The sequence below is a fragment of the Corvus brachyrhynchos genome, unplaced genomic scaffold, assembly GCF_000691975.1.
Source record: "Corvus brachyrhynchos isolate BGI_N302 unplaced genomic scaffold, ASM69197v1 scaffold52, whole genome shotgun sequence".
Classification (NCBI taxonomy): Eukaryota; Metazoa; Chordata; class Aves; order Passeriformes; family Corvidae; genus Corvus; species Corvus brachyrhynchos.
The window spans coordinates 3,269,771-3,296,437 of NW_008237221.1; the positions used below are offsets into that span (position 1 = coordinate 3,269,771).

Sequence of the window (26,667 nt, forward strand, 5' to 3'; positions counted from 1 at the left end):
GTAGGGAAAACTGTGGCATTTCAGATAACAAACATAAACATTTAACAGTGGCCACTGGCAATTCTGCTTGGTTTTAGAACTATAGATTCCTAGAGCAAAATTCTGCTTCCAAATTATATGCATGCTGCTCTCATTTATTTCAGCAAAGCTTGTGCACATGTTTCAAAGGTCAGAATTTGGCCGTTGGGGGTGAATTTTCAAGGAAGAGTATATTAAAGACATCTGTGCATCACAGAACCATATCCTTTGTCTTCTGTAGAATGTTTCAGGAATGAGCCTGGTGCTATTTGAGCACGGCAAGTGAAACATTTTATATTTTTTGAATTGCATTGGGATTGCTTAGCAGAAATATTTCTTGCAGTAATTGGTTCATGATTTCATTTATTTCTTGTAACTCAACACTTCAATGCTGAAAAGTTGTCAGTTTTAAGACAGTAGAGACTGGAAGGGACCGCCCTTCAGAAAATTACAGTTGAAAATATACTGTAACAATCAAACTAAGGGAAATAGTCCAAGAAAATAGGTATGGTCTGTTGAGGTGCACAAACTTTTGTTTGCAGTCTAATACAGAGAGGTCAACAAATGTTTTACACAAAGGTAGAAAACAAACCCACTTTTCATTGTGGACAGAGCTCATATTTGAAATTGTAACTAATCAGACACTTGAAAAAACTAAAACTTGGCATTCATATTTTATTGGCATTAGTGTGTATTAAATTGATGAAGATCTTTAAGCACGTAGGTTTTCCCCTGTTTTTTAAACATTATACACCACTTAAAATGTTTATAATGTCTAATTGCTGCTGGATTTCAAGACATATCAATTTTGTTCTTAGTTCCTGCAGATTTTGACAGAATGTCATACCAAAATATTTTGTATTTTTTGTAGGACTGGGAAACAGAAAATCATGACTGGTATTGTTTTGAATGCCATTTGCCTGGAGAGGTGTTGATATGTGACCTGTGTTTTCGTGTGTATCATTCCAAGTGTTTGTCTGATGAGTTCAGGCTTAGAGACAGCAGTAGTCACTGGCAGTGCCCAGTTTGCAGGGTGAGTACCTATGAGATTTCATGTGCTGATTAGAGGATTGATATTCATTAATAGATTCATTAAGGTGTCCAGATGGTCTGGCCAGGTTAATGGGTAAAGAACTGAATATTGAAATGATGGTACATACCTAGAGCATCTATGCAGAGGTACCAAAATGTGGTGCCTGTAGCAGATGGCTATTTTTGAAGACTCCAACAAGTTTTACTTGCACAGTACCCTGTGTCAGAGTGTGTGCACCTAAGTGCAGTAAAGTGTGGGAACTTTCGACAAGAGTAAACAAATTGCTGTATAAAATGCTACTGTTTTTACTTAACGTCATTGTAATGAATCATTTTTGTATTTTGATGACTTGCATTCTTAATATTTTATTGGAATGATATTTTACGTTATAAAGCCACAATCATGTTACTGATGAAGGCAGTATCAAAAATATGGAGTTAAATCCTGCTTTTCATTTACTGATGTGGATTCTGTTGGTGCAAAAAGGGCAATCTGGATTTCACTCAGGGCGTCCATATCTATGTTGCTTTTTCTTTAAAAATGCTATTCTTATGAGTATGGTAGGGAGACAGCAAAAAGTATATTTTATATACTTTCCAAGAATGGGCAGATATGTTGTCTATGTGTCATTAGAAGACTAAACATTCTAGTCAGGATGGTACCTAGCCTTGAATCAGCCAAATACCTATTGCTGTTTTCATCTCTGTATCACCTCCCCAAATGGAGCACTTCACTAGGCTTCCTACAGAGCTAGGCTCCCTTCCTGTGGAAGGAATAATGCATATGAACGTTTCAGATAAAACTGTTGGTACAGAAAGGCATAAAACTGCCAGTTCCACTCTGCCTAGGATTGCTGGAGGGAGAGGCAATTCCTTTGCAAAAGCTTGGATTTAGCTGTAGAGCAGCAGACTGATTTTAAGATTATCTGTGCTGCAGGAAATGTGAGGTTTCAGGCACTTCGTTGGATGGAGAAGCAGTTGTTGAAAACACGTGGATTGCTTTGTTTCAAAGCAGCACTTTTTGATTGCTGTTACCTTAGAACGAATTCTAAAAAACCTGTTGCCTCAGACTGGGAGCTCTCAGGGTTTAGGGAAATAGCAAGAAAATCAAGCCTGCCTCAAGGAAGTTGAAAGTAATGAAAAAGAAGTAGTGGCAGGGAATAAACTGTTAAGAATAAAGACAAATACTGCATCTCTCCATATTGAATTGCTAGCATTTAATTTAGCTAGTCAATATTCCCTCTGTTAACGACAAAGTATGACCATATATAAATGAATTGCTTTCAGATTTTTAAATAAATCTCTAATAATTGTTGGGTGTTATTATAAATATTAATAATTCCTATAAATAGTTAAAATTAGGTAAACTGCATCTAGTCTCCACTCTAGTTTGCTGGGAATTTTAGATGATGCCTGGTGAGAGTAGAGAATGTAGATGGTTTATGCCACCTTGTGTATGAGGTGGTTTTATAACATCTTGTAACATGGATGTCCTCAGAGTGAAAATGCTGAATCATTGCTTGAAATATGCTCCGATACGTCAGCTTGGAGAACAGTTTGACTTTTATCCTGAAGCCTTGATGTCCTTTATGGCAAAGATATTAAATAAATGTTTACCTTAAAAAAAAGTCCTGTGAAAATTGAGCCATGTGCTCTCTGCCTATTTTTCTGCGTATTGGTTCCTTTTTCGTTATACGAATATAAGGAAAGGTTTTGGGGGCTCTTAAATACTTCCTGCCTTTGGCTTGCTTAGTGCCAAAGTTCACCTTGCTTAGGTGAAGATCAACCTATTTTTGTGAATATTGCCATTGTGAATGCCATGGCATCCTTCCTCCCTCTGTGCCAGCAGCTCCTCTTTTTGTTGTTGTTAATTCAAATCCCTTCAAGCCCTAATTCTGCAAACTTGGACTAAGGAGGCTTGCACAGTCCCTGTAAGTGTGGGAGTCAGCATCCTTGCGTCAGTATTCATCCTTCAGTATTCTGCTACTTTCTCCCCACCCTCCTAGGAAATGACTGATCTAATTTCATTTTAAAGGCAAGAAAGTGGCCTATATTCAAAAAACTAATAATGTGGAGAGAGCCCTGGCTGATGTCCAGAGGGCGTAACAGAGCTTAACCAAGTTGCATAAGGGCAATGGGGGATTTACGTTGCATTATCAGCCGTAAATATGTACCTTCAAGAAAAGTGATAGCTGGGACAAAGAGATACATATATTTTCATATTTAATTCTCATAACTGGACATAGCACTTTTCACTTGGAGATTTCAAAGCTCTACAAAAGTGAAGTAAAAGTGTGTTTAAAACATAATATATTGGGAGAAATAATCTAAGAACACTTCATTCTTATGTAAAGATTGCTTCTATAATGCTGCCAAGGTCAGCAAGCCTTTGGATTTTTCATTTCACAATTTCTCATTGTATTAGTTTGATCAACCTGTGCAGCTTTATCTTGCACACTTGACTACTCAGAACTATCTTATAAAAGCCATTGCTAAGGATTTGTTCATAACTAAAAAATATTTTTCCTCCCATATAATTTATAACAAGCGCTTTCATACCTTGTTCTCAACTCTGTTTGCCTGCTCATGGTTTTTCTCCACTGCATCCATAAACAACAATGTCCAGTTCCTCATTTGTTTCTTTTTTTAACTTGACGGTACCACTCTGAATATATTTCTACTCTATATAACTCTCAGCAGGAGTCAAAAGTCAAACAAAGTTCAATTCAAACCACATTGCACTGACTGAAATTTTTCCCTGACTTTTGACTAATCACTGTCTTAAGTGAAATAAATTGGCATTATCGGCAAAATTCCTGGTAGGCAGGTCACAAGAAAAAAACGTAATATTGAATGAGCTTAGAGATCACATTTTTCACTATTGGAATAGTCCATTCAAGACAGGGTTAGTCAGCTCAGTTTCTGAAGGAGAAGGAGACTTGTACATTTATTGCTGCTCTTCAATAAGATAAAACAAGGGAATTAATTTTCTTCAGCTGTTAATTTAGTACCTAAAGACTACAAAAGGTACTGCCAAAATACTAACTTTTTGGAGGGGGAATAGATATATACAAAATTATGAATAGGAGAATACTGATCACATGTTGGTGTAACTATTATTATTTCTTCTCTAAAAATCCAAATTTAAAAAAAAGTATAGGAAGGCAAAATTCAGCATTTTGATATATCGTTTGTCCTAGAGAAATAGATTTTGATTCATGAAACAGAAGGAAAGAATTATTCATGTGTTTTCACTTGACTCCTAAATTTTTGTACAATCATGTGATCAGATTGGTCTTCCATGCATGTTCTTTGCTAGGACTTATATCCAATTTACCTATCGTAGTGGGTGTTTCAATATTCCTGGGGTTTATACATAGGAGACTAAAGTAATCTGTAGAGTTTAAGATATTAAGTACTGTGCTGATAAGTATTCTATAAATAGGCTGTTTCTGAGTTCTGGTACTGTACTGAGCATTTCCTAGACTACATAAAAATAAACCATTATGCAGTTCACAATCGACTTCAGACAAAATTTGACAAGTGAGAATGACAAGCAGTAGAAAGTTAGAAGCACAGAAAGATGGAGGTTACTTAAGTGAAGTTGCTCAAGTGCTCAGATTAGGGGGGGTTTAGGTACCAGCTGTCAGTCAAGGTGGTTAATGCAAAATACAAGGAAGGAGGAAATAATACTAATTTATTGACTTATTTTATGGTATTATGGTAGGAGTTTGTTAGAGACCTGTATGGGGAAACACATTCTTGAAACAGGATTTGGTGGGGTCACACAAATAATAATCATGGATTGATGGTAAAGGAAAGTCCTAGTGCAGGACCAGTTTTAGCAGCACATGGCTCAGTGCACAGAGCCCACACCTGAGGAGGTTTTAGTTCTCAGCAGGTCCCTCCCATGCACCCTGGAGTAAATCAGGGAGCTGACAGAACAGGGTGCTACATAGGACATACTGAATGAAGTATAAAGGAATTTGTCCACAGCAGTGAGGAAACTGGGAAACCTCCACTTAGAGCCTCCTGCCACCTTCTTTGTGCACATAAAAGCATATTTAATTCATATGATACTTCATATTCAGAAAGTGCTTAATGCACCATACAAGTAGAAATCAATTTGTGGATTCAGCTGTAACATTTCCAAAAGCACCTGATGCTTTAAAAGTCTAGTTTTACTGCATTTGACCATGAAAGAGGCAAGTCTTAGGGCATATTTTGCTCATGCAGAAGCTTTTCTGTGTGATACTTAGGGCACATAGTGCATTGATTGCTCTGAGACCCATTCCATGTGCCTGCATACCTTTCTTAATAGTACCGGAAACATGAGGACCTGAGGGTTGGAAGTTTGAGAGGGCGGCAGAGCGGTAAAGCTTTCCATATGTAGCACCAAATTCCTCTGGCAATTTAAGCCCTGGAAGAGTCCAAGGGCTAGTGTGTAAAGCAAGAAGTTTCTACAGGGCAGTGGTGAGTGTATGTTAGACTCATGCTCATAGTTCCCCTCTGCAAATAGACCCCTTGAAACCTGAATTGCTTCTGAAAATGCAATGGATGCCTTAGAAACATGTATCTGTCATTGAGCAGCCTTCACATAATCCATCACTGAACTGAGATGCAGCTCTTTGATGTGTGTATACACAGGACAGGTGAGGGAGGAAGGGACAAATATTCATTAATGGGAGATTATAGGGAAATGGAAACCTCTTTAAAGGGAGCAAATGTAATTTAAATTGTTACAGCTAGACAGAATGCTGGCACTGACACCTTGCATTTCTTAGAGATTTCCTATTTTTTCTCTTCAAATGAAAGATTGCAGCAACTGCAGCACAGTGGCCACTGCCACCCTGGGAGTTGAGAACTCCATGCTAACTCAGAGTGCTGAGGTTTGTCACTTCCATCATCCCTGGTGCTACTGAAGGATGGAGTGTTTCTTGGAAGTGCCCCTGGCTGCTCTACCCTCATGTGGTTTGTAAAGTCTTGCAGTGAATTTCTGCACTATAAGCATGTCAGAATTGCTAAATAAGTCACACCTGTGCTGTGCAATATATTGCTACCCTCTTTATGAGTTAGGCAGTATAATTAATCTGGAATATTGAATATAAAGAGCAATGTAACCTTCAGGTACCAGAAGAAACAGATGTGCTGCAGAGAATAAGGCAAATACAAGGTATTTCCTGCACCCACAAGAAGAGAGTTGGGCTGCAGCCTTGGCCTTTCACCTACCAAATCTCATTAATCTTCTATATGAGGATTGCTATTGTGAAGGTTATTACTTCACTCCTACATCCCCTGTGTAAACACTGGGCCTGACCAAGCCTTTCACTTTACCTTGATTCAGAGCAGAAGGTTTGCAGATTTCTCTAAAGCAATGAGAGGAGTTGTCCATGTTGCAGGTTAAGCTGAGCAGGCAGCTGAGCACCACACGGCTGCTCTCTCATGTCTCCTCAACACCCAGCTGAAAAAGAAAACAAAACAAAAGTGGTGCAAAGGCAATCACTGCCCACACTCCATGGACTGATCGATGCCCAGACAGTTCCTGACCTAAAGATGGTTAAATTCCCCCTAGGCCCTCCTCTTCCTTTCTATTGTTGGGCATGACGTTATATGCCATGGAGTATCTCTTTGGTTAGTCAGGTCATCTGCCTTGTTGTGTCTTCTCCCAACCTCTTGTGTACTCCCCAATCTATTCACTGTGGGGGCAGAGTGAGAAACTGCCAAGGCCTTTGCATTGTGCAAACACTGTTCAGCAAGAGCTAAAACATCCATGTGTTATCAACACTGTTTTGGGCACAAATCTAAACCACACCACCATACAAGCTGCTGTGAAGACAATTCCTTTCATCCCAGCCAGACCTAGTACAGTCCTATATTAAGATAATTTGTCCCACAAATAGGCTATCTACAAGTATAAGGATCCTGATATTTTGGGGACTGGATTGAATCTCAGCAGTCTCCTTGAAAGAAACTTGAACTTGAACAAGGTTTGCAGTTGAGTATCTTAGTAGATCTGACAGGGAAAAGATAGTGGATCTTGCCACTATCATTGTTTTTGTTTCCTGAAAGTAGGAAATTAGAAAAATGAAAACTTAATTTTCATTTATATTTGCTTCTATAGTGCTCTGCCAAAAAAGGGACTTGAAAGTGGGTATATTATCTTGTGTCAGAGCAATATAAATAGATTTTATGCAAGTCATAGTCCCCAGCTAGTATTATCTATTTTCTTGCTTTAAGTGGCTCTAGGTTGACTTGTCTGAGAACACTACAAGTCTTCAAAATACAAAGAAGGGGTTTTTTTATTAAAAAATTACACATTTTGCAGTATAACTTCCGAAGAATGTGATTGCTACCTCCTAAATGGCTAATTATTGCTGAAAAGTGAATGAAGTGGTTGAAATGTAACTTGCTTTCTACAAAGGGTGAGCAACCGTGCCATAAAAAGACATTTTGCTGGCTCATAGGCTCCAATTCTCCAAATTTATTACCTTTCAAAATTTAGTAGAGGAACATGGAGATCAAGTTTTTCTTAAAATAAATCAGTGTAGGGATTTGAAAGAAAAGTGAAAAAATCAAAGTTTGCCAGAATTGGCAAGTTAATTATATCATTTTCATTGGTGCTTAAGATGATATTAATTGCTGACATCAATAACTATACAAAGCTAGCTATCTATCTTTTCTTATGATCTGAAGGATAAGACTGTAAACCATCTATCTCAACAGTCTCTTTCAAACTGTCTTGCCCAGCAGGGCATGAAAAATGGTTCACATGAATTCTGAAATACTTTCAAAGGATGATAAATTCAGAGCCATGTCAGAAAAAGAGGTGTAGGACTAGTCAGTGCAAGTGAGTTTTATTGTGTCCTTATAAGTTTCAGTCTTTTAAAATGCTGTGTCATTAGCAAGCACGCAGCACTCCGGTGCCTGAAATGACAAAATGACAGCAGCGTTTCATAATGCAGATAATTTAATGCACATTTGGGTTTTCATTTGCAGTAGCAATGTTGGTTTATGAGAAACTGAACAGGTGATTTGAATTCCAGCAGAATGCACTTTCTCACGGCAGTCAGAGTGAAACATGAATATACAGAAGGTGATTCAGATATATAGTGCAAGATAAAATTCTCTGTCAGTCCAGAGTTTGGAAGGAAGATCAGGCAACCATTAATATTACGAAAATAATGCTTAAAGGAACTGTAGGTATTAGAAATACCTGGGGCTGGCCCTTTCCACAACAGAGTTTTTCCTAGTCAGGAGAAAGCTATAGTGTTGTTATGCACAGTGCAGAATCTGAGTAGGTTCATGACTGAACTGGTATTTCAGCGCAGTTTGTAATGATTCTAATTGCTGTTAAGCAATCAAATGAGCAGCTTTGCAGGTAGTGCTGTGTGCAGTTTTGTTTTAAGAAAGAGGTAGTAAGTACAATCCTGAGATGTACAGGTTGCAAGTTTGCTTTAGCACAGGGGAACAGCCTGTGATTTTCAGTCTCCTCAGTGTCTTGCAGGAGGAATATAAACAGGGGAGACACAATCAAATCCTATCAGCTTTTTTTGCACTGATGTGTAATTTTACCCTTGCCAAGTAAATTTGTAAAAGCAGTTGCTCTGTACTCTGTGTGCTCCCTATGTCCAGAGTCACATACAATTAATTCAATTAAAAATAGCACACTTCTAGTGACTGATAATTTTTAAGGCTCATACTTCTTTGAGTTACCTACTGGAACATGCATTCGTTTTTTTCTTGTGTTTGCTAAGCAACCATCATCTGCACAATTATGTGGACCTTGCTAAAGACCATGAGATTTTGAGGATGTAACAGCCAGTTTGGTCCACACAGGTTGCACACAAGTGGTGAAATGGGGCATGAGAAGGGGAGACTCAGCTTGGCAGTCAGTGCACAAGGAGGTGGGAGGAGGAGTGAATGTCTTGCAAGAGATGTGGGCAATTAGAAACACTTCAGGATAATAAACCTGGAACCCATGCTGTTGTTTCACCATGATTTTGTTTTGGAAAGCTACTGTAGGTAAAAGCAGGGAGGAGGTAGCACTCTTCAGCCAGCTGTTGTAAGGCCATGCAGAACTGTGCACAGCTGCTGTGAGCTGGAATTAGAAAGGCTGCTTTGTAAGAGCACATTGGGCATTTGCAGAGAGACACCTTCTCTCTAGCAGCACGTTTTCTGTATGCAGGGCTTCTCACTAGCCTGATTATACTTTGAAGGGTGGGGTTAAGTCTCTATACTAGTCTAAGATGAGAGGCAAAAACTCTGGATCTTGAACTGCTAAAAAGTAGTCATCTGTGTTCCAGAATCCAGATTAAATTTTATTAAGGAAGAACCACAAAAATCCCAAACTGCTATGTTTCTTGAGCAGTAAAAAGTGCTCTGAGTTTCTACTGGCTAGAGCCAATTAGACTTCCTCCCAGATGGTGTCATTTTGCTTAGTAAGCACATAATTTTTAGATGGTACAGGATATTATTTTAAAAATTGTTTTTTATTTTACTAAAATTATTAATGGCTTGCTAATGAAAAGACCATTAAATAAATTTTAAGCTGCTCCCTAAAATGCCTTTCTTCATTGCTTTATTCTAATTAGGCACTTTTTTTATGAGAGGTTTTGACAAATTATTATGGATACAAGTGGAAATAAAACTTGTGATTTTTCTGTAGCTGAAGTTCTCAGCCCAGACATAATTCAAAGCAACACATATAGTTGTTGTGGCGTGTTAGTGTTACTAATTTCCCAGAAAAGATTTTCCCTAAGAAATAGTGTTTTATGTGATTCAAAGTTACCTTTTCAAATTAAGTGTTAATGCAGAGAAAATGTTTATTGGCTGGATTTTGAAGTCAAGTTTAAAATAATAATATGATCCTGTTTTTCTTTGGCAGAGTATCAAGAAGAAAAACACAAGTAAACAAGAGATGAGCACATACCTGCGATTCATAGTGTCTCGTATGAAGGAGCGGGTGAGTGTGAGACAGGGAGGTTTATTCAGTGTTGTGCTGCACTGTGGAGGGTCATTGTGGTTGTTCAAGTGTGACTGTGCAGGGAGGAGGGCTGCAAGAGGGTGGGTTTTATTTCTTGTGTCACAAGCAGTGTGTGTTTCCACATACACTTATCAGGCGCCATGGCTCGGATCAGTATCGCCCTGACAGGAGCAGGTTTATGCCATGGGCCTGTGGTTCCTCTGACATGGACATTTTTCAGGTTTGAGACACACGTAATCTCATGGGTTGTGATCCCCAGTTTGCCCTTATGTAGTCCCCACCTGAAATATTCCAAACTATTGCATTTTCTAATCTTCTTTTATGTGTTTTAAGCAGATTCTTAATGCAATAATAAACACTGTCTCGTGGTCCTTTCAGGCTATAGATCTAAACAAGAAAGGGAAGGACAACAAACACCCAATGTATCGAAGGCTGGTGCACTCAGCTGTTGATGTTCCTACTATACAGGAGGTAGAGTGACTTGCTTTCTAAATTACACACTGGTTTTGTGTCTTTTAACAGTGAAGGTCTAAAAAGTCCTAATCCTATTTAATTCTCTTTATGATGAGTATTTCAGTATTGTATCCAGCATTGGATATGGAAGCTTAACATTTCAAACTTTTCCTCATAAATATGTTACCAAGTAAAACCATTTTGAGTGGTGCCTAGTTTTCAGACACAGAATATCCTCAATTCTTTTTTGTGCTAAAGTTTTACTAGGAGCTGCAGGTAGCTAAAATCTTAGAGAAAGTACTGTTTAACTAAATCAACGAGACTCAAGTGCCTATGTTTGCATCTCTGGCCCAATGTTCTTGACCATATTCCAATTTCAGTCATTATGCCCTTGTGTAGGTGTCAGCTTTATAAACATCCAAATGATTCATAAAGAACCAATCATTTTGTTCATCATGAAAAACCAGACTCACCCAAAACATTTGTTTTGCATTAATTGTTCCAAAAATAAAGTACTAATAAATATTTTGTCCCTTTTTTCTGAACCAAAGGTCTGATCATGACTCATATAAATCAACTGCACATGACCATAATGAACAGCATACTCATCTTTACTCATTCCTGCAACTGGATTGCTATGCAGTGCTGTGGTATATCTTGCCCTTTACAACCACAGATGTGAAGAGCCTTTGTTTTATTATTAAAATGCATGCATAAACAATAGCTTCACTGACAGTTTTGGACACCAGCACTGCTGCCTGTCTAGAAGTGCTGGCAACACTGGTTGGGCCTGAAAATAGGTCAGGTCTTCCTTTCACTCTGTCAACTTCTGCTGCTTCCACAGAAGGTCTTTTGGCCTTGATAGCATTCTATAAGCTGATGTTGTTTTGTTTGATGATTGCAGTTGTCATAGATGTTCTTGAGAGAGCACAACTGAAAATGTTGCATTCCTTATCGGACAAAAGGCCATACTAGGAAAATGAATTGCATGGCTCCATGTAGGCATTTGTTATGAGTTTGGAAGACTGGGACAATCAGCTTGCATCAGAAAGCACTGACTGTCAACCGAAGATCTTGGACGTTTAAAGGCAGTCAACATTGATTTGAAACTAGCTGATATTTTAAGGTACAAAATGTTCACCTCAGGGAACATACTTCAGTTTGAACAAATGTTCTGGGCCACACCTTATGCTGAAGCTACTCCAGATTCAGCTTGTTACAACCAGGAAAATCTTTTTTAAACTTGGTGAAGTATTAAAGAATCTATTTTACTTCTGAGCGTTGCATAAAGGAACCATTGCAAAAAGTTCAGCCAGTGCTCTGGTACTAACAAACCATGTCAAAGAGTTGTAAGTATTCCTTTTGTATGCAGGAAAGGCAGTGTCTGATCTGTGTTGCATAATGCAGATTTCTGTGAAAGCTTCTCTGCATAAACAGGTACAGCACTTTTAAGAGTTTTCTCACAGTCTTGTGTTTTCTTTTGTGTAGAAAGTAAATGAAGGAAAGTACAGGAGTTATGAGGAGTTCAAAGCAGATGCTCAACTTCTTCTACACAACACGGTGATTTTCTATGGAGGTAAAATACTACATTTACTGCTTGCCTTGTTTGATTCGTCTTTATTTGTAGGAAACTCACAAGTTCAGGATTGAATTTGGTATTAGATAGTCTTAAGTATGAATTAAGTCATTTGAAAGCCTTTAAAAATCAAAGTGCATAAGGGTCTTTTCTGGCCCACCTACTACAGAACTATTTTCATCCTCCCTGGCTAAACCTCTTAGTGGGAATTTACACCTTTGCCATCCTGTTCCTTCTTCAGAAAGTCCTAAGTCAGTCTATACTGCAGATTTTTGCCAATATACATATGTTGTCCTAGGGTACGGTAGGGTTTCTCTGCTGTGTCAGCAGAAAAATGTACTATAGACATATTTCTTTTACTTTTGGGCAATATCTGCCATATTGTGACAGCAAATATAGCTACATCCACACCAGAAGTGTGCTGCTGGTGCAGTGTGAAGGTACAGCCATCGGAGAAGCTGACAGGCACTGGGAAGGTAATGAGCAACTGATTGGAAGTCAAAAAACACCACCACCATCTCAGAAGCTGTAGCCAGGTCCTGTTTTCCAGAGCCATCATTTCAGGAAGAATGTGGCTCTCCCCTGCAGACGTGGCCTCCCCATCAGGGAGACTGGGAGGAGGGTGGCACCAGTCTGTTTGCAGCCCCAGGAGATTCACACTGTGGCTGGTGGGGAAAGATGTGAATATGGCAGGAGAGGAATACATGGGTGTAAAGGGAGATTCAGTGATAAACAGTCTGTGAAGCATCACTCAGAGCAGAGAGCAGAGGGCCATGTTTTAGGACAACTGCAGTGTGTCAGTAAGACACAAGCAGAGAAAGAGACTGAATCCATATTAAGAGCAACTGTGTCTCCCTACTGCTGCTCCTCCTCAGATGTGTGCTTGTATTGTTCGGTGTAAAAGCAGTATTGTTGAATATAAATATGACACAGAAAACAAATACTGAACTGAATGTTAGAAAATTTTAAATGGAAGGGCTGTCCAAGTGATTAAATTATGTTTTGTCTTCTTAAGCACGACAATTATAGCATGAAAGTCACAGCAATGACAGCTGCAAATCTTTGTGAGCACTGTGATCATACTGTGATTGTTTATACCATCTATTTTTAATTTATAGCGGACAGTGAACAAGCTGATATAGCAAGGATGCTTTACAAAGACACCTGCCATGAAGTAAGTACTACCAAGTAACCAAGATGTAGTTAAGATACTTGATTTTCATTTCAGAATCTAAGAAATTATTCTTCATATTACAAAAAAAAAAAAGGTGTGCAATTGAATTATAAATTTTTTCCTGACTCTGTAGCAGCTGATCGAGAATTCCTTTTTCTTTTTCTTCAGTTTTTTTTTGTTGGTTGGTTGGGTTTTGCAGTTGTAGTTGTTGTTGGGGTTTTGCTGGGGTTTTTTTTTTGCAACTAGATTGTAATTTTAAAAAGACTGATATTCAAATTTTAATTTTGAAAATAATCAGGTAATACATATTTGGACTAGAAATAATTGTACTTACTAATACAAATTGAACCTGAGGTGAGATTCCTACTAAACTCTGTAATTGGCATCAAAACATTTCTCCACATTCAGAGGACACCAAAAATACAGCTGAGGAGCTGGCACACTTTCTCCTTTTGTACAGTTGAATTACTTCTCTCACAATGTACTTTAAATATTTGATGAATTTTAAGAACTATTCTTTGCATTTCATCTATAATAGATGATTAATATGTCAATTAGTCTTCTCCCTCTGCCTGGGTTTTCTGAAACATGAAGAATGTTTCTTCAGGTTGTCTTTCAGCCTCTCACATCCCACCTCAGTTTCACACCTTTAGTTTGCATGGACGGAAGTAACTCCACCAAATTACCAAGCAGGGCTGAAAAATTTTACTGCTAAAGGGAGAGGGATGCTACTGAAATCACATAAATAGGATTTTTTTTGCTTATTTACCTTCTTTTGTTTTTCAGCTGGATGAACTGCAGCTTTGCAAGAACTGTTTCTATTTGTCAAATGCGCGACCTGACAATTGGTTCTGCTATCCTTGTGTATGTTGCTGACACAGATTTTTATTTGTTTGCTTTTCTGTATAAAAGCCTGCAGTTTTGGTGTCATTAATGCACTGAATATTCCACTTCAGGGGGCTTGTTTCAAAGGCATAGTTAAGACTCTGTAAGCCTGGATATTTTGCACAAGTGAAGTGTTGATTGAAGTTCAAAGCTGTAACAATATAGGTTATAAAATTTGGGTATCAGCCAGTTACAACAGTTTCACAAGAGAATAAGGAGCTTACAGAACTAAAATTTTGCTCCTGAATGAAGCTAAAAAGACATGTTAATTTTTAGTCTGCTTAAGATCTCTGTTTTCAATAGACAGTTATACCCTTTTCAGACTTGTTGTTTTGGGTTTTTTTTACTTTGATACAAGCAATATCTCTAACAAGGAAATGTATTGTAAGAAGATAAAAATGGAAAAAGCACTAGACACAAACAGTAACCATATTTTTAAGGTACTAGCATAGTATTACAGCAGAATATTTCATATCCACTAATAAATCCAACTTTTTTCCCAGATACCTAATCATGAGTTGGTTTGGGCCAAAATGAAAGGCTTTGGGTTTTGGCCAGCCAAAGTCATGCAGAAAGAGGACAATCAAGTTGATGTCCGCTTTTTTGGCCATCACCACCAAAGGTAATTTATTAATTCCATGTGCTGCTTTTTACGAACAATATTAAAAGAATTTATCTCATCTATCATGTTGTAAATCCTGGCTCAGCTTGTTGCCAGCATTAGAAATACTGAATGCTTTCCCATAATGGTTTCAGAAAATTTAAAGTTCAGTCTAACACATGTGAAGTGTCCAAATGGCTCAGAGATTCTCTTTCCACAGTTGCCAGAAGGATGTTCCTTAATGCCATTTTAATTAAAGACAGTAAGTGAACTTCAGCTTCACTTGCCCAGCTTCACATGGGTGGCAGCCTGATAATCCAGGCCAAGGTGAAAATTGGCAGAAATGTTCTCCTTCTACCAGCAGTATTGACTTTGTGCAGTTTCTCATTTGAGCTGAGGCACTGCAATTTTGTGGTTTAGTACCATGATATATATCACAAATGTTTGTGTCTCACTGCTAGAACATTGACAGGCCTCCTGCTGGGAGCCAGTTTGCAATTTCAGAGAATCACTCTTTACATTGGAAACTTAACTCTTAGAGATCAGCTTTTGGTTCTCTCTCCAGTTGGTTGTTCACCATTTGGGGAGGTTTGTAGCAGTGTTACAGTGGATGTACTGTTGTTTGGGGTTTTTTTAATGTTTCATTTATGTGCCTATAATGTGAGGACAGGAAACATTTCCAAAGTAATTCATGGTTGTTGGGAGGTGGTATATTTTGGTGCACCCCAAAAGGGCCTAGACAATTCCGTAACAGTGTTTTAGGAGACTGTTTATTTAAATTGCTTTCAGTGTAACTTTCACAGTATATAACATCTTTTCACATGTTATATGAACTACCAAGACTTTCCAATAGTCATAAAGTGAGCAAAGGATCTTTACTGGTGCCTCAGTCACAGAAAGGTTTTTACCTTGAATGTGTTTACAAATGCAGTTTATTTCTTTAGTAATCTTTTGCTTTGAGTTCATACAGTTTAAAACTACTTAATAAAGTAACCTGGCACCTGTGGGATGAGGTGCTTGCAACTTCTTAAATGTGTGCTATACAAAAGGCAAAGGATGTTTAACTAGAGTGCCATTGCTGTGCTGGACTTGGACAAAAGGCCAAATTCTTGGCTGGTGTAAATTGGCATTGTTTCTTTGTCTTCACTGAAATTAAATTTATATTGCAAGAATAAAGAATCTGTTCACAAACATATAATTTGTTGATTATTTAATCTGTTAGGCAGGTGTGCATGGCACTGACCCTATATCTTCAGTGTTCAAGCTTGGTGCTTGGTATAACTTTCAAAATGTCAAGACCTGCCCATCTTACTCTCTGAGGACTCTCGGAACATATTTAAGAGGACAAAGTAACTTTGGAACCAAGTCACTGGCATGAATTCAGTCCAAAGAAACATGACAGTCCCCACAAAAGTTCAGTCCTGATAGACAGGGGCCCAGGCTGCAAAATGTCTCTATTCCAGGTGATGAGTTGGTACATTCCTTGACAGTTTTAGCAAGGAGGTCAAGAGCTAAATTGGATTAGCATATGAACCTCCGATCAAAACTGTTTCTGTGTCTGACTCAGGGCATTTAGCAAGAGAGCAGGTAAGAGATGGTACTGGGGAAGGTTTGTGGCTCATCAAAAATGAGGGAGACTTTTAGCCATAGCACTCACAGCTAACAAGTATTTATAATAACAAAAATGTCTAACAGTATGCAGTCCATTTTTTTTCGAGTGTGTTGAGTTTAAAAAAAGAAATCAAAGTAAAAAGGAATTGTCAGTGATTGGCCATTGTGAAAAACTGCTTTTGAAGTCAGTTTCTCAGGTCAGGATCCTTCATCTGTATTATTTAATGTTTCTGAACCTGTCTATACTGTGTATTCAAAAGGGCCTGGATCCCCTCTGAAAACATTCAAGATATCACAGTTAACATCCACCGGCTGCACGTGAAACGCAGTATGGGATGGAAGAAGGCCTGTGATGAGCTGGAACTGCACCAGCGTTTTCTTCGTGAGGGGAGATTCTGGAAATCAAAGAATGAGGACAAAGGGGAAGAGGAGGCAGAGTCGAGTATCTCTTCCACTAGCAATGAGCAAGTGAGTGCTGCTACAATATTAGCAATCAGGGCCATTCATTAAAGAGTACGAAGATGATATATTTTTGATTAATGTGCTATTAAATTAGCCTTGTGCGCTGTCTGCAGGTTTGTGATGACAAGAGGGTTCAAAGGCTTATTGTCTCTCTGTTTTGTAGCTCAGTAATAGCAAGAATACAGATTTTCCTCTTTCCTCAGTTTCTTGGATGACCTTTGGGAAGTTTCAAAGTGTTTCTCACTTAACAGCACCTTGATGAGACAGATCAAGATTTCTAAAGTTAAATAGGAATGGTCAAGTCAAATGTCACAGATATCAGATGGACTGCAACACTGCCTTCTTGGAGCCCTGTCAAGGGCCAGCCCTGTAGCTGCTCAGCCTTTTCACAGCTGGAGTATGTTCACTTTGGACTCTGTCCTGCTTTCAGATCCATGAGTAACACCAGCTGTGACATTTTCAGCATTTCACCTAACTAAAGTTAGGTGCAAACGTTGCACTTGGGGACCATGTGACCAGCAAGATTAAAGTCATTAAAAATAATTCTGCAAAACAAGAAAAATTGCATTGTTTGTAACAAAGGGAACAAACAGCCAAGATCCAAAACCTTGTATTTCCATATGGAAATTCCCTTATCATAGCTGATCTTTACTAGTCATTCATCGTCCAAGAGGGTATTATATATTCACTACTAGTGACTTGGCAGTAAGGTTTTCATAGTTTGTAGGACGCTTCTCTGTATTTTTGGCAGCCCTTTCCCTGGCAGCATCTTTTCTCATTTAAAACCACTATCCTTTCTCTAAGTCTGTATTAAAAAAAAAATCGGTGTATTTTGACTCTCTTCCTTTGTCCTTTTGTCAAACAGGTCTATCACCCAATTTGGAACTAAAAAATTAAAAGTTTATAAAACTGTATGTTGTAGTGGGAGGTTGTTCCTTATCAAAGTGGTTTTAGGGTTTTTAAGCCTAGTTTGCTTAGCTAACCCTTTGTAGCTCCTTTGTTTAAAGTCTTGTGTGCAGTCATTCAACAGCCTGTGGTAAAACAGGAAAATGGTCACAAATAAAAGATAACAGTGGTATTTTCACATTTTTTTCAGAAATGTCAGTCGCAGGGTCTGAAGTGTCTGTTTATGTATTTTCTCTTCGATGCCATCTGTTCATCCTTCACTTGGCAAATGCTTATACCTGTTTTACTGGTTTCCCAGATAAAGGAACACAAGAGTAGCCATCAAACTCACTGTTCTGCTGTAGTCTGCAGTATCCTGTTACTAACACTAGCTAGTACTGCATGCTTCAAAAGCAGGCGTAAGAACTTCTCTACAAGCACCGTAAGATAATTACCATCAACTTAGATCTCATCCTTGTTTCTATTGTGAGAGTGACTTTTACTCTAAAGCATTAAGTTCCATACCCCTCCAGTTATAATCCAGTCTGGATGTTCTTACCATATTTACATACTTACATTTGCTTTACAATCACTGCTGTTTTCTGGCATCAAACAAGATCTGATTTCTAAGTATGGGTCACTGATACCAGAATATCTCAGAAAACGAGTGTTTGAGCTTGTGTGTGAAATGAAGAAAGGAATGGTTAAGAATATTTTAGCAAATGCATATTAAATATTAGAACTTGTTCATTAATTTTGTTCCTTTGTGCATTCATAGTCATCAGTGATAACATAGAAAGTCTAATGTGTACACTTCTCATTTAAGAACATTTAATTAAACTTTCTATTTGATACCTTAAAAATTGCAAATAATCACAAATAAAGGGCACATTGGTCATGTTACAATGAAAGCTGCTTACATGAACTGGTTTTTGGATTGATTCAATATGCTTTTCTTAATGTTCACAGCTGAAGGTTACTCAGGAACCAAGAGCAAAGAAAGGACGACGTAACCAGAGTATGGAACTCAAAAAAGAAGTGAGTGACCTAAATGATTGTGTTTGTAGAGATAACAAGTACAAAAAGTCTGAAATTTTAATAGACACACCTTCAGTTTCAGTCACCTTTTACTGATTTTACGTTAGTCTTGGAAGTTCCAGCCCCACACTTGGTCCTCCTTGCTAACAAATGTAATTGTGCCTCCCACACGTAAGTAATGTGTGTCATCATGGGAACATTCTGTATTGTGAATAAAGGAAGTCAGCTTACAACATTTCTTTTTTAATAACAAATTCAGGCTATCAGTAAGTCCATAAACAGCAGAAATTAGTAAGTGCAATCCAGACTGTAAAGTTTATGAACTACCGTATTCACTTTGTCTGTGGGGCTTCTCTGTTTATCCCGCTTGCACACGCCAGGATCAGGGAACCAAAGGCTGCGTTATTGCGCGTGTACACAAGGGGGCACTTAGAGAGAGAGCCGTAAATCTGTTCCGAACCGTCAAGGACTTTTTCCTGGCCTTGTTCCAGCTGCAGGAGTAATGCTAAGAAAAATTTGCACATATGTCCATTCCTTGCAAGAGGACTCGGGGTGCCATTGCAGAGGAGGGTGCAGGTACTGTAGCACCAGAGCTCCCTGTGGTGGCTGGAACACAGACGTGGCCACTCGTAATTCCTGGGCACCTGCCCCCCCCCTGTCCCTACCCCGTAGGAGGCAGCTTTGTTGATGGAGGCAGTGACACAGTCTGTGCTCCCTGGGGCACAAACTGTGTTTGAGTGCAAGATAGGGAGATTACAGGAGGATGTCTCACCATTCTTACTGTGTTTTCTGTCAAGCGAATGCTGTAATTTGCTTCATATATTTATGTCTTAACATTTGCCTTCTTAGCTCTGATCAGTGATCCAGAAGTCAATCACAGTGACCTCTTAGAGAGTAATTGATTGCAAAAGGGAATACACAGTCAGCCTTTTGAATGGTGTGAGCAATGCTTCATCACACGGACAGGCACAAAGTCTAGTCCTGAGCAAGGCTTTGTCTCTGCACTGTAAAATGAGCATTCAAACATCTCACTTGAAAAAAAAAAAAATTATTGTTTGTGTCTTCAGTCACTTCAAATAGCAATAAGTGATTCCAGGAGTGTAACTTCGATCTGTTCTAAAGAGCAGGAGCAATTGGTGATACAGGGTAATAGCACTGGCAGCTAAATTCAGTACAGTACACTACAGTAACTGTGACTTCTTTCTTGATAATTGTGTAATTATATAGAGCTTCTGTGGTCATCCAAGTCTAGTTCTATATTATTGGAAGCAAGACGTAGACTCTCATTAGCCTTTCATCTTCAAAGGACCTTTGAAGTACTAATCAATCTTTGCAGCAGTTCTATGGAATCAGTGGAATATTACAGACTCCAGTGGAGCCTGCTGGGCCAGGGGAAGCCCAGAGTTTGCCAAAACAATTCAGGAGCCTTGGCTATGCAACTACAGTCTCTTTAGGCAGAATATTGTGGGGAAAAGTGTCTCTAGCAGATCTCTAGTAATCCCAAGGGGTCAGCATAGCCTCTGAGGTTTGTCATACTTTTGGGGAGGTGAGGCTGGGGAGTGTGGCATCCTGAGGCCATTGGTGTGCTTCCTTTTGGAGGGCTCCAGGCTGAAGTCAGAAAAGCCTGACCCAAGAGCCTACCCACTCTCAAGCTGGTTTTCCACAGGGATCCCACATCCCATTAGCACTACAGGTCTTCGACAGACACCTTTCACATTAATTACACTGATATTATTCATGTAACATTTTTCCTTCAGGGGGAACTGAACAGTTAACAGGTTGACTTTTTCTATTTTGATATCTGATTTACAAGTTTGTTCTTTCTCTGCAGGAGCCAGAACCTGAAACTGAAGCAGTAAGTTCAAGCCAGGAAATTCCCACAATGCCTCAGCCCATTGAAAAAGTTTCAGTCTCAACTCAGACCAAGAAGTTAAGTGCCTCTTCTCCAAAAATGCTGCATCGGAGCACCCAGACCAGTAATGATGGAGTGTGTCAGAACATGTGCCATGACAAATACACCAAAATCTTTAACGATTTCAAGGACAGGATGAAAGCTGATCACAAAAGAGAAACTGAGAGAGTTGTGCGAGAGGCAGTGGAAAAGGTAACACTTGTTGAACAGCACCTACACTTGAGGGTTGAGAAGGGATTTTGGGGATTTTTTAACATTCTTTTCTATTTTTTTAACAACTGCTCTTACCAAAATGAATAAAAAACCTTTTCCAAAGAGACTACATAAAAATACTCTCCATTATTGCTTTTTTAGACCATTTCTATACCAACAAGCCTACTTTAAACAGAAAGTTTAAAGCCTACTTTAAACACTTTTTTTGATTCTTGTCCACTGAAATCAGTTTGTGATCCAAAACTGAAACTAATTGTTCATTCATGAGTATCTGTTTCCAAAGCCTTTCTCTCCATTGTCAAGTGTGATTCTAAACAATGTCATTGTTTAACTGCTAGTCATAAATAATTCTTCTTTTGTCAATCTTCTAACCTAAAGATCAAATAGGGTCACTGAAATTTGTTTGAATTTTCTTATCTAATAATAACCTGTTTAAAATTCAATGTCTTAAACTTGACCTGGTCACCTTTGGCTGGAGAGAGCAGGACAATTTGGAGGATGATTTGTCTGACCTCTCTTAAGTACCTGTCTTAAAATAAGATTAATTTCCTTCTGCATGAAGGACTGTGAAATGAACCTAGGGAGTTCAAGTGTTAATCCTGTAGGATTAAGACACCAAAGGTTTAGATACCTGAGCAAGGGCAAAGGAACCTCACTGACAATGAATACTTAAAGGTACCTCTTAATGAACTCAGGGATGTTCAATTTTGTATTTTCCATTGTGCACTTGCTATAGATTTATATGCAGTTGTAGATTTGGAAGAAACAAAATCTTTTTTTAAGAGAAATTCATAAATTTGTAAACTGATCATTGAGCAAATATGCATAGAACTTACTTAGCTTATTGTAGATGCCTAGCAGAGTAGAAATACAGTGACATTTTTATTTGATAAAATCTAATTTTGTTCTAACTGAGAAATTTTTATTTCCTAAATAGGAGAAATCTCCAATTAGGTGACCTCCATCTGTATCAGTAATAGAGGTTTAAAGAGTAGAGGTTTAAATAAGACACTTTCAATTCCAATAGCTGTCCCCTGACTTGTTTTGCTGACTTGTCTTTGGCAGCTGCGTACAGAGATGGAAGAAGAGAAAAGGCAGGCTGTAAATAAAGCTGTGGCCAACGCACAAGGAGAGATGGACAGAAAATGTAAGCAGGTAAAGGAGAAGTGCAAAGAAGAATTTTTAGAAGAAATTAAGAAACTAGCAGGCCAGCACAAGCAACTGATTTCCCAGACCAAGAAGAAGCAGTGGGTAAGTGTCCAAAATTTATCACCAGTAAGTGCAAATGTATAATGCATCCTTCAGGCCAGTTGAAGGGGATTTCTCCCTTGTTTTTAACTGCACTGCTCTTCCACTGCTCTTCCAGTATTAAGGCTTTCTCCTTCATATTACTGTTTCAAATTTTCTCCAGATTTCAACTTGATATTCTGATTACTTTCCATCTTAATTTGTTAGTGTTAACAGCAACATCTTCTAGAGTCCAATCAGATCTTAGTATCAAAAATATTTTTTTCTATATGCAGTTTTACTCCATAGAAGACATGTTTTGCATTATGTTCACATTCCTTTGATCTTGAGGCCTCAGAGGGTACAATATATGGCTGCATCAATTTGTATTCCCCTGCTAATAAGGCTATTAGTGATATCCTTTTGGCCTTTTCCTCTCCTTGCTTTTTCTACAGCTCTTTTATATTCTTTTGTATTTAAGACATGACATTCTGAAATGTATTCCTCTCCCTCGCTCAGATCTTCAGTGCAAATCTTCAGCATCGACTACAAAAACCATGTTGCTCTGCCCTTTAGAAACATGAAAATACACATCTAACTTAGTGTTCTATTACATGCCACAAACTTTTCCCTGGTTTTATTTGGATTGTGGCTCATGTTTTCTCAGGCTGGAAGTGTGTTCTCCCGCATGACTGTACACCACCTAGCCAAACACTGCAAGCACCATAAACTGTGCTGCTTTCCAGGAGCAGAGTGCAGGTGGAAACCACTCTGCTCAGGAGCCGGGACCTGGCACACACACAGACTCCGCTATTTCTATGCTAATTTTCACAGAACAGGGGAGTGAAAGCCATTGCTCAGGAAGTCACACAGCACTGTGACAGCTGTCTGTAACACACAGAGGGGTGGGCACAGGATTGTAGCACTGGTGGGGCTGGGAAGGAGCGGGAGCCTCCAGGAGATGGCACAAGCCAAGGGACAGCCAGTCCTGCCAGCCCCCTGCAGCCCCATTTGCCTTCTGCTATGAAGGGCTGTTTTGCTGCTGCTCAGCCTCATTAGTCCCTGTGCTTACATGAAACGAGGGTCCCTGCAGGGAAAACTCTGCTCTGGAGAAGAGTGGAAAAAATACTCGGGCGAGACAGTCAGTTGCTGACTATCACAGTTGGTTTTTGGAAAGAGAAGAATTACTTCACATGCCAGAACTCCTGTAGAGTCTTTATTTCTGTTCCTCACGGAGATTTTACTGTGGGTGTTATGATGCTGCAATGCTTGGGTCTCTGTAAATAAGAGGATTCCTCCCTGTCTACCTGTCTCTGCTGACCAGAGAAGTTATTTATGACTCTGACTTGATCAAGTTACTGTGTTCAGTGTGTCACCAGCTGCTGGTGCCTGTGTGCATGTGCTCACCTGTCGCACTGGAGAGGGAAATGGAATTGCCTTTGCCCACTACAGAATATGTCAAATTAGCTCTGTTGTCACAAGTGAAGAGCACACATGTGAACCATTGTCACCATTCCACTGACATGCAGTAACTCAGGCACAATAACTTGATTGTGAGACTGGACTCAGCTCTAGCTGCTTTTTGGTGGTTTTGAAGGCAGAATTTTCTAAAGGGACTGACTGGACTTACTTTTATCTGCTCCAATGTGCCTTTACATATCCTTCAGACTAATCAGAGAGTGCCCTGATACCACATCACTGAGTTTATTAACAAGGGCATAAAGCCTCTCTACTGAGCAAAACAATCAAAAGATAGAGTATTTGACAGTCTTGCCTATTTCTGTGGCCTCGAACTATCCGTCAATCACCACCCTAAATGAAGGCATCATGCAGGCAGCTGGTTTGCATGTGGCAGGAGAGGGAGGGTCAGGATAAACACCTCTGCATTCAAGCTGATGGATCTGCCTGCCAGCACACAGCCCCAGGCAGCTGGACTTGGTCCAATTACACAACTCCCCAGTGATTCTTCCTTCAGTGATACTAATGACAGTCCCTGGTGTGTAGTACTGCACTTGTGTGCTGCTATTATAATGATACCTCCTTACCAAAATCTCATGTAATTAACTCACATACTAAATGAGTTTTGGTGGCTTTGCTTTTTAATTAGGAGCAGAGACCTCTGGTTTTGTGTAATGCTGATGTCTAGGCTTGGGAATACAGCTGCTATTATTCGCACTATATTTGTCTTTTTCTCATACCTAAAAAAAAGTCCAGTTGGGATGAAGGGATCATTTTGCTGGTGGTATACAGGGACATGAGAAGATGTGCTTCCAGCCCTCAGGAGACTAATGCATAGTTAAAGAATAACAGTTCCTCTTTCTGTAGCTGGTCACAATATCCTTGGCTTAGCCCAATTTCATTTGTACACCTCCAGAAAATTTGGGTTTTATACAGATACCTCAAGTAAATAGCAAACAAAAGGAAGAAATGTAAAGACAGGAATAACAATAATGAGATTATGCAGCTCGATGGCCTCCAGGGTGCAGGCTGGAGTGCTGGTCTTAATGTTTCTGTTTTAGTTTCTCCAAGTTCTTTTATTTGTGTATAAGCCTTATTTAAATTGGTGCATAGGTCATTTCTATAGATAGCTTTTAACTTTTTTCTCTTTCAAATTTATTTACACATATATTTATTTTAACTTGCAACAGGTGGTCTTTAAGTGAATGAGCATTGTCTGTGATGTGCACTGTCTAAAACAAAACCCCAAGTGATTGATAATGTTTAGAAAGAGGAAAAGAAAAGAGGATGCCTGAGGCTAGCTGGCATTTTGCCTTCAGTGCCACATGTGCTGGTACCAGCACAGATGACACTATTTTCCTTTTCTAAGTGGAGATTTACATCCCACACTTATGGCCAGCATATGTAAAGGGAAGTGCAGGACCCACAGATCAGTTGTCCTCTCCTGTCGTAGCATTTTTTGATCTCTCCAAGCCAGCAGATGTGAATTTGGTCTCTGGGCTGAGGCCCATGCTGTACATAATGGAGAGACACAGCTGTTCCCTGCATCTTTCCAGCAGATGATCCTAATGGCTCCCACAGGCTTGTGGGCCGCCAGCAACATGAAAAACCAGGAAAACAGCTCTTGAGAGGACACTTGTTTGCAGACATTTTTACAAATAAACTTCTCAGGAGCTAAATTATGAAAGGAAAATGGAGAGGTTCCCTTCTCACACAGCTAGGGCAGTCCCTTTATTGCTGATGTAAATAAATGGGTATCAGTTTAGCCAATGTAAATGTTGGCTTTCTTGGACCTGTCTTTCAGTAGTGGGGGTTGTTGTGGTTTTTCTTTTGAGGCAGTTGGGTTTGTTTTTTTTGTAATTCCCTGTTTTATTAGCAAAGCTGTAGCTAGACAGAACATAAAAAGTAAATTGTGTGTTATTCTGTGGTTTGATAGCAGCCTGCACAGACTGTGTGGTATCCCTCCCCCTGTTCCCCATCACACAATAAGCATTTCAGACTGGATTCCTAAAGATACTTTCTGATTTTGAGCAGACCAAATTCCGAAAGACAAATCTGATGTTGTTAGAAGCTGGCTCTCCAAGATGCAGAAGTATAAATGGTACCTTTCATAGCAATGCCACCTTGCTTTATAGAATTTTGTCAAAATGACAGTTAATGCTTTTGCAGCATTCCCTCAAGGGGCATAAACCCACCTGAAGACAGGGCACACACACTGCGTGTGGGTGCTGTACCTCCTTGATGGCCACCCATAGTGCTAACCAGCACGTTGCATTCCCTTTCTTAGTTCCTCAGAAGCCAAAGGGCTATTTTCCAAGTAGCTCTTCCAGCTACCAGAAAGCTGTGGGCCTTCTGTGTGTTCCAAGGTAGCAATCGTCTTTGCTGCAGCTTTCCCCAGAACCAAGTAACTCTGCATAAATCACGGGCTGTGCAGCATCTTTCTTTGAGGAGTTTTGTGCAGTCCTGGCAGGCACAACAAAGGACACAAGCCCAGGCAGCCAATCTGTGTACAACAGGCCTTCTTGGTTTTATGTAAGACTTGGAGGTAAAAACACTTTCTTGATCTGCTCAGTAGCACTGAAGTAGCGCAAGGTTTTCCCTTCAGGAGGTGGCAGTGCTGCCTGGCAGTCAGCAAACCCCAGTGACAGCAGCCTCCTCGCAGGCTGACCCCAGATGGGCTATAACAAGCCAATAATTCTTCACTCCTGGGATGTTATTGTTGTGACTTTTGAGATTTTCTAGACCGAAAGGATCTTCCCCAGCAACCTCTGGACAGGTCAGGCTTACAAAGAAGCCTCAGAAACACCAATTTTTCCAGCCTGTGTAGAGCCTGCTCACGCCAGCAGCTCCTGCTGATTTATTGTAGCCTTTTAAGACGTAGATCAGGGTGTTATTACACAAATGTAGGGTAAAAGAGGTTCCTGGGCTATGTGGCTGAAAAACGTCAGTCCACCATTCTGAGACATGAGTTTTCTTAAGCAAGCGATGATTTTTTGAAAAGCAGTAATCCAGACTGTGGAAAATAGGAAGGCATTGTGCGGATGTGCTGAAGATTGCTGCTTCACTCAGCATGTGTGAAAAATGCCCTCACATGCTGGTGTGTGCAGGGCTGGGGGAACGCTGGTGAGCTGGTGAGGAG

At 39.5% G+C, this 26,667-nt stretch overlaps 1 protein-coding gene across 3 annotated transcripts in view; it reads left to right on the top strand.

Moving 5' to 3' along the window:
- Positions 1-26,667, top strand: part of ZMYND11 (zinc finger MYND-type containing 11) — a 106,473-nt gene that overhangs the window by 77,353 nt on the left and 2,453 nt on the right. For 2 of the 3 annotated variants that reach the window (XM_008629659.2, XM_008629660.2), the window contains 11 exons: positions 890-1,051; positions 9,935-10,012; positions 10,412-10,504; positions 11,975-12,062; positions 13,181-13,236; positions 14,023-14,100; positions 14,625-14,743; positions 16,594-16,801; positions 18,650-18,718; positions 20,550-20,822; positions 21,909-22,094. In XM_008629659.2, coding sequence (XP_008627881.1) covers positions 890-1,051; positions 9,935-10,012; positions 10,412-10,504; positions 11,975-12,062; positions 13,181-13,236; positions 14,023-14,100; positions 14,625-14,743; positions 16,594-16,801; positions 18,650-18,718; positions 20,550-20,822; positions 21,909-22,094 — 1,410 coding nt within the window. The remainder of the gene's footprint in view (positions 1-889; positions 1,052-9,934; positions 10,013-10,411; positions 10,505-11,974; positions 12,063-13,180; positions 13,237-14,022; positions 14,101-14,624; positions 14,744-16,593; positions 16,802-18,649; positions 18,719-20,549; positions 20,823-21,908; positions 22,095-26,667) is intronic. The other variant, XM_017728921.1, reaches the window with a different exon arrangement.